General features: G+C 45.0%; 1 protein-coding gene across 1 annotated transcript; it reads right to left on the minus strand.

Annotated features, from left to right (window-relative positions):
* Positions 1-588: 588 nt before the first annotated feature.
* Positions 589-7,878, minus strand: KCNV1 (potassium voltage-gated channel modifier subfamily V member 1). The gene is made up of 4 exons (XM_016158993.2): positions 7,401-7,878; positions 5,776-6,995; positions 4,397-4,926; positions 589-1,174 (listed from the first exon to the last, which is right to left on the minus strand). Exons 2-4 carry the CDS (start codon positions 6,240-6,242, stop codon positions 663-665), a joined length of 1,509 nt encoding a protein of 502 aa, XP_016014479.1. The 5' UTR covers positions 6,243-6,995; positions 7,401-7,878; the 3' UTR covers positions 589-662.
* Positions 7,879-8,395: the final 517 nt, after the last annotated feature.

The following is an 8,395-nucleotide window of genomic DNA, read 5'->3' on the forward strand; positions in this document are numbered from 1 at the left end:
GGCTTTCTGCAGCACTCTCCTACTGCAGTTTAAGCACTTTGGGGACCCCCACCTACAATAGTAATAATGGAATACAGAGCTCAGTCCATTTGTGACCAGTGGTTTGCATCAGAGGGAAGATACGGACACAATCTATGACCAACAAACCGGGATTTTCTCTTGCAAAGCTAATTGTTGTGTTCAACAGCTTGAACTGATGGAGAAAGGAGTGGTGTATTTACTTGGGGAGTATCTTTAAATAGCAAAGTTGTTCAATGTGTTTTTAAATGTCACGACTTTTCTCTGGGCTTTGCAGTTTAACTTTCATTTTTTTTTTTTCATTAGTGGTGGAAAATAGCTTTAAAATTTGTGAGACACAAAACTTTTAACTTTGTTGTATGTATTGCAATATCATTTTATATCTTGCAATTCATACATGTGTATACTGGCCAAGTTGTATTGGGTTATATCGAATGGCTGTTTTTGAGACTCACATGTATCAAAACAATGCTCTGTTGTTTGGGAGGGTATGAACTATTCTAATAGACCAAGCAACGTGTCAGCAAAACTTAACACAGGTAGTATTCAACAGAGACCCCTCAGCAATACACAGTCAACCAAATCAAGACTTTATCAATTGATTTAGTTTTACACAAGCTTTTGTAAATAAATTGAAAGCGAATTCAAAACCAGAAATCATCTCCCCCACTGCTCCGAGTACTCGCTCTTTCTCTGCCCTTCAGTCGTAGCATCTCCATGATGCTCCTGGCATAGATGTCTCTCAGGTTAACGCTGATGTACGAGTCAGTGGCAATGTTCTTGGTTAGCTTCTTCAGAGCTTCGCGCTGTCTAACAGCTGCTTCCTTGAGCTTTAAGGTGAAATAGCAAGCAGAGAAGCGGTCGTTAATAATAGCAATAGGCAAGGCCAAGACAAGGATTCCGGATAATATACACATGAAGGCCACGATTTTGCCTGTGGTGGTGTCTGGTCTAATGTCCCCATAGCCCACCGTAGTCATGGATGTTGTGGCCCACCACCATGCACAAGGGACACTTGTGAAGGTTGTGTCAGGAATGCTTTGCTCAGCAAAATATTCCACAGTTGAGAATATAGAAATTCCCACGGACAGAAATAGGAGCAGTAGGCCGACTTCTTCATAACACTGGGTGATTGTCATCCCAAGTGAGCGTAATCCTGTAATAGAACAACTGCTGTCAGTCACTGGCACGCCTCCCCTCCTCCCTCTTCCCCTCCCCCTCTCCGCTATCCACCCACAAACATGCATTTCACATCCACTATGACTCCAGCATTGGGCAAAGTTCTGGGCAAACATAGATGACAAATCAATCTTTATTTCAGGAAGCTTAGTCTGGTCGATGGGGCCGGATTGAGAAAGATAAAAAGAAATATTGTTAGATTCATTCATTTACTTATGTATTTATTAAACATCTATGATTTATAAAAAAATAAGTGAGAATGAAATTAAAAGGCAAGTGGAGGACGTATGATAGGAATTTATACTTGAGTCTATACAGTGGGAGGTCTTTGCAGTGTTGCATGTGGAGGGCTCATTTGGTCAGATCTGCATTTTAATGCATCACTTCAACACATTTTTCTAGTGCCAATTTGATGCTTTCTCTTTGTATTTTATACATCTGTTCTTCTCGCCCTCCCAATAAAGTTTAACACAAGGAGGGTATCGTTATCTGAATGCAAGAGGCAGTAAAGAGTGGGAGCAGCAGAAATAAGTTAGGCATCAGTTACAAAACTGATGAGAGAGCATCATATGCACACTTAGAGGACATTCAGAGAGGTCTATTAGGAGGGATTCTGGAACTCCCATGGCACCCATTGACATTCTTGTCCTTCATACCAGAGCCATAGGGAAATACCTCCCTTGAATACATAAAATTTCTACGTTCTTATAAGGAGGTAGACCTGAAAACAGAATATTCCTTCACAGCAAAAAGGTATGGAGGACTGAAGCCACTAGGAAAATCACTATGGGGCTTTGGGTGGATTTCCCATTGCCATTCTGAGGGTTCATTGAGCCTCTGGGAGACAGACCTAAGAGAGTCCATCCACATCTCTGAAGAGATTAAGCCCTAAGGAGAGTAAGGTGTGCCCTAGTCATAATGGGACTGTGATTTGAAGTGAAGTATCTTCCCTAACGCTACAGTGATACTGCTAAAAGTGCATCTACATTTCGAAGTCATATCAACCTGCTGTCACAATGATACTATCTCTGAAGTCCAAAGCAATACCTCTTAAAATTATTTAAAATTTTTATTCACTGACTAGAGACTACTTGAAATGCATTAAAATACTATTTGTGTTCTATTATTTTGATTTTGTTCTTAAAATGTTAAAATATTCTTGAATATTTTTACAGATCAATGAATATTAATTTTTGAGTTTAACTTCAAAAGTAAAATTTTTTAGAATATCTTTAGAATACCTTTAAAAAAATTGACCTTGCTGTGTCTGTACTGAATTGCATTTCTGAAATAAACTGACAGCATGTGAGGAAAAGTAGACCATTTGGGGAGTCAGTTTTTATTTCGAGATGAGATCTTCTAAACGATTTTGTAAAGAAACGTAAAATGGCCTGAATTTCTGCATGCCACATCTATCAACTCAGATAATCCTCAAAAAACAATATGAGATAGATGTTGCAATTATTATTCCACTTTACAGATGAGAAGACAGGCACGGAGATGTAGCATCTTTCGTACAAAGCTACAGAGCCAGGATTTAAACCTAGGCTGCTTGGCCTGTCATTGTTCTCCTAACTGTATTGTATAATACCTTTCAAGTTATATTTATAATTATTGCATGGGGAAATATGACATCTTTGTTTTGCTAAATGTAATGCTTGAGATAAAATTGTCAAATATTTGTGCAAGTGTTCACATCTTTTCAATAAAGTAAGGCTTTATTAACACTTTGCACTGCTTTAGAACTGAAAAACCCTTTGAAGAGGTGACATTGTGGAAATTACTATTATTTTCTTTTCCTTTCTTTTGGGGGGAAAAAAATGTAGTCTTTACTGGGTGTTTTTAAATTGAATCCTGTGAAGAGTTTATAAATACTAGGAGAAAGCATCCCATTATGTGTGTCAGAAAACAAAGAGTAGTACTTCTAAAAGTTGTTGGAAACCCCATTATCAAATCCAGAGCATGTGAGCCGAGCTGGGAAAACACACTACCGAAATGATGTTAGGATCGGTCCTCCTTGCCTCAAGATGTGGGGGAAAGCTGAGGTTAATCTCTCCCTGTAACTACAGAGATAACTACCATTAACTTCTTTTAGGTGACCAGTCAGGCATGTACGTAGAAAAATAAGGTAATAGTAGGATGCTCTAGCCAAATTATTTTTATTCATATGTATTACATTAATATGTATGATACTAACATGGCTTCCTCCTTCAGTGTTTAGAACCACCTACATCAAAATCACTTGTGAGCTCGTTAAAGTGTATGCTCCTAGATCCAACCCCAAATACTAAAAGCTGATGCTCTATGGATCGAAGCTCAGAATTTGCATTTTAACAAGATTTTTTTGTGGGATTCCTCTTGTCTTTAAAGACTAATGTAAGGTAATGCATATGTACTCCAGAACATCCAACAGTTGCAGAGCTGGCCACTGAGAATCACTGCCCCCAGGGAGGAAGGATCATCGTTCATGGATTTGTGTGATTTCCCCCACCATTGACTATTATTTTCGTGCACGATTGTGTGTTGTATGGAGATTTTTCTAGGGAGAGTGTTCATTAGATTATCAAGGCTTTATGATACACATCCAAAACTATGAAATTCTTGTTACCATCTCTCTCGGATCCTAAATAAAACATTTAATTAGTGTCTTCTGCTTTCTTCCCAAGCAAATATTTCCATTGTTTCTTCAAAACTTATGAGAAGGTCACCAGTCTGGTCATCTCTCTTTCTGCATAGCCAGAGAAGCCTCTGGAGGACTGACTTTCTCTTCTGCCAAGGAACATGTGTGGTAGGCACATCCTTGGACACAGAAGAGAAACTGATTCACGTTCCAATGTATCATATATAATTTATGCATATCTTGATGCATATTTTATCTGGAACCTTCTAGAGGCAGAGTGTCTTTCATTTCTGTACATTGTCTGGTCACTGAGATAAAACAAATTGAAGTTAACAAATGGGCAAATTATTTCTCAAATGTCTTATGAGGAAAGAATGTGAGAGGCATCATCTCCTCTATACCCATGATAACAACTTTAAGGTTTTGCTTCCCAAAACCTTTTTGGAGAGCATGGTTTGGTAAAATCAGGAGGCTGCTTATTTTGAGTATCGATGCAGAGATGCTTTCCTTGGATTGAGGTCAAAGCACTAAACTTTACAAACAATGACAAATTAAAAAGTATCAATGAGATCTGCATACCTGTGGAATGCCTGCCCAGTTTTAGCATGCGCAGAGCCCTGAGCAGCCTCAAAACCTGGACAATGCGTCCCACGTTCTCCAGCTCTTGTGTAGTCTGGCTCCCACTCAGGCTCTCTACCAGGAGGGTGATGTAGAAGGGCAAGATGGCAAGGAGGTCTATGATGTTTGGCACCTTCCTTAGGAAGCGGCACCTGTCCCGCACGCACAAGAAGCGCAGGACAAACTCTCCGGTGAACCAGCTAATGCACACGTACTCCAGGATTTCCAGCAGCTGCAGGTCCAGCCAGCTTAACTCAGCTGACATCAGGGCCATATTCACGATAGACACCACCACGAAGATGATGGAGATGACCCCAAAGATTCGGGCAGCTGTGGAAGACCCAGGTTTCTCCAGGATGTTCCAGAGCTTCTGGCGGACAGTGGGACAAGGTCCTTGTGAGAAGTCCTGTTCACTCTCATGTTGACTTTCCTGGTCTTCTGTGTCCTTCTTAAAGTCTAAAGTTTCACTCAGCTCCTTTCTTCTGAAGTATCTTTCAGAGAAGACAACTTGGTGATTAGTCAACTTTTTTTTTTTTTTTAATACAGAAGTAAAAGAGAATTAAACCTGGCAGTGAGGTCATGCTTTTTATTTCAGTAAAATACAGAAAATGTCCATTCATGTTTTACCCAAGCAGTCTCTTGCCCATGGTATTCTAAATTTCTCATTAGACTTATTATTTTTAAAATAACACTATTGCGATAGAAGTTTATACAGAAGAATTTATACATAGCAAATCTACGTCGGATTAATGTATTTTATTCCCATTTTCTTGTAACAAGAACAGAAATTTGTCATATGGAATTGTGCGTGTGTGTGTGTGATTGTGTGTGTGTGTGTGTGTGAGAGAGAGAGAGAAAGAGAGAGATGAAGAGGTATTCATAAAAAAAATGGTAGTAATAGAAAGATAATAGCAAAGTCATTATCAAAGTTAAGGATTAAATTTCTATCTTGTGTGTTTAAAGCGCTTGTCCAAGTTCTTAAAGTGTGTCCTCGGTTTGATAACTGATAATGCTCTCTATACATGCGTCTTTGGGAGAATAGCTTTTCTAACTCATGTATTCAGTCACCAAACATTTATTGCAGTTCTGACCTCCCTTGCCTTATAAATAAATTAGCATACATTCACTCAAAAAAGAATTAGGTTCAAAAGTTCCAATTCCAAAATAGCAATGATGCTTTCCAGCCCGCTCCGCCTCCCCAGCTTCCAGCGCAGAAGTGGCCACAGGTATCTTAGGCCTGGGTTCTCCGAGGCTTGTGCAAAGCCTCCCATTTTTACCTCTGCCGCCCTCTCTCCGCTGAGCCCGCCTCCCCGCCCGGCCACCGCGTGCCGCTTGGGTACCTGTCCCTGCAGCAGGAGTCGATGCTGAGCTCGTCGATGCCCCAGTACTGGATCTCCTGAAGGAAGGACAGCGCGCACAGCTGCTCCATGACGTGCAGGCGGCCCGTGCGGTAGTAGTGCAGGACGTAGCGGAATGCTTGCGAGCTGCGATCGAAGAAGTACTCATTGTCCACCGGGTTGGCATCGTCGCAGAGCTCCAGGGGGCTGGGCGCGGCGGCCAGGGCCCCAGGGCGCCGGTACGAAGCCACCACCACTGCCAGCTTGCCCAGGCGTGTGTGCGGGAAGCATGACAGCGCCTGCTGCGAGAGTACGAAGCGGCTGCCGCCCACATTGACCGTGAAGCAGTCCCCGAGCGCCAGGGGCTCCCCTTCGCCTTCGCTGCAGAAGACGCTGGAGTCCAGCGAGGTCAGGGAGCCGCTGTCGAGAGGCGAGTCCAGCAGCGCGCGGCCGCCGGGAGACAGCTCCATCCTGGCCGCTGCTGCCGGAGGGCTCCACAAAGTTGGGGGCGCGCCGGAAGCCTCGGCCGCACGAGGGCTGTGGCACGGCCCCTGGTGGCGGCCGGGATCTCTCTGGCTCCCAAGGGGTTGCCTGCCACCCGCGCGCCCCTACTCTCTCCACCTCTGTGCTCGTGCCGCCTCTCGCCGCTAGGGAGCCGAGAGTGCGCGGTAGCCCCGCCCAGGAGCCGGAGCGGGGAGGATGGGCGGACCCGAGCCGAATGCTCAGGTGTGGTCCAAGCCGCGGACAGCCCCAGGGCACACTCGCAGCGGCCCTCCCGGACTTCCGCCCGCTTCCCCCAACTTTGTAGTGGAGATCCCCAGCCTGCAAGGGGTACGGATTGAAAGCTCGGTTACTTGAGAGAGGGAGTGGGTGGGGGCGGGTAGGGCGGTCTAGACTGGAGGAGGAGGACTCCCGGCGGAACGCAAGCAAGGGGATGACAAGACTCCCTCCTGCACGCAGAAGACCGAAACGAAAAGTTCAGAAAGCAAAGGAAGTGGTAACCGGGCCTGAGTCCCTTCCAGTCTGAGATTATATACTCCCTCCTCCTCTTTTACCGCGGCGGCTTCATCGGCCTCCCCAGGAGGTTAGCCCGGAGTGTGAGCCCGTAGGGCAGGGCGCTCCGGGCGAGGGCGCAGCATCATTTGCTCCCATTCACTCTCATTCTAGTCTGATTGTCACTCAAGCTCCATTTTCTTCTCCCTCCTCCGTTAGGTTTTGAACTCCTGGTTGAGAAATAAGGATAATTAATGATGACTTTCAATTAAAGTCTCGGCGAGTCGCTGAGAACTAAGGGTCATCGCTGCCAACTCCCGCCGCGTGTTCAGGTTAGCCATTTCTGTCCCCACGAGTTTCCCAAACAGCAGGTATTCTGGACGCGCTCCCCGGCACACAGCGGAGCTCTCATTTTAGGAGAGGGAAAGACAAAAAAAAAAAAAAAAAAAAAAAAGACAAGGAATAGAACAGACATGGGCTGGGGCAGGACTTTAAACGGTAACGACGCCTCGGTAAAGGAAGAAGCCGAACCTGTGCCCAGGTGGGACCAGGAGTGTACCCACGGGCCCCTCGGAGCGGCTCCCCCGCCAACCTGTTGGACACCGGGCGGTGGGGAGGAGGGCAGGATGACTCACCTGCGGCTCGGAGTACTCCTGGGCTGCGCTCAGTGGGCGCCGCTGGTTACATAGCCTTTGTTTGATCCTCCTGGTCTACACGTGAGGTCTGACTTGACAGGTCCTGGAAGAAAACTGCTCCCAGCTGAGCTCTTCGTCTGCTCTTGTTGCCTCGCTTCTCCTTGTCTCCACCTGCCAATCTGCTCTGTCCCCTCGGCTGCAGCGGAGAGTGGCCGCCCCCGCCCGCGCCCGCGCTCACTCGGAGCCATTCGCGGTCCCCAGCACCAGCTGTGGGGAACGCAGGGAGCAGGGAGCGGAGGGAGGCGAGACCGGAGGAGGAAGTGAGGCGTTCAGTGACTGAATATTATGTTAATCCTGAAGACACTTTAGTTTTCCTAAATCTGCGTGCTCCCAAATTCAGGGAACAAAAAGAACAAAATTTTCTAGTTGCATAAGTCTGCTAAACTCAGGGTTTAAGATTTTCTCGTCATCTGAAGGAAGCATCTGGGAATCCTGCATCTTTCAAAAGCCGTTGCAAGAAAGAGTGAACCACACTCATCACCCTTCTACCCACCCCCACCCCCCCGCCCCTTGTAAGTAGTTTTAGAAAGTATATATAAAGACATGAGCTGGCAGCTTGATAAGATCAATAGGGAGAGCTTTTCATAGATGGAGTTGAAATGTGGACATTTAGTTCCGGTATTGCCAACTGGCTGTGGGACCTACAGCTGTCTGTCATTTACTTCATGGGCCTCAATGTTTTCCTCAGTAAAATTTCGTGTTTTAATAAAAACACCTAGCATTTATTGGTGCTTATCTTATGCTAGTAAATTTTAGGCCATTTACTCATTTGGTACCTTATTTGATCCTAATAACAATACTATGAGGTAGCAGTATTTTACAGAAGAGGAAACTGGGGCACAGAGAAATTAAGTGATTTATACTTAATTGAATAGGTCACACAGTCCAAATTCAAACTCAGAATTAACTGTCAGAGGCTGTCCTCATAAACACAA

Source organism: Rousettus aegyptiacus, unplaced genomic scaffold (genome assembly GCF_014176215.1).
Source record: "Rousettus aegyptiacus isolate mRouAeg1 unplaced genomic scaffold, mRouAeg1.p scaffold_m13_p_15, whole genome shotgun sequence".
In the NCBI taxonomy this organism is placed as follows: Eukaryota; Metazoa; Chordata; class Mammalia; order Chiroptera; family Pteropodidae; genus Rousettus; species Rousettus aegyptiacus.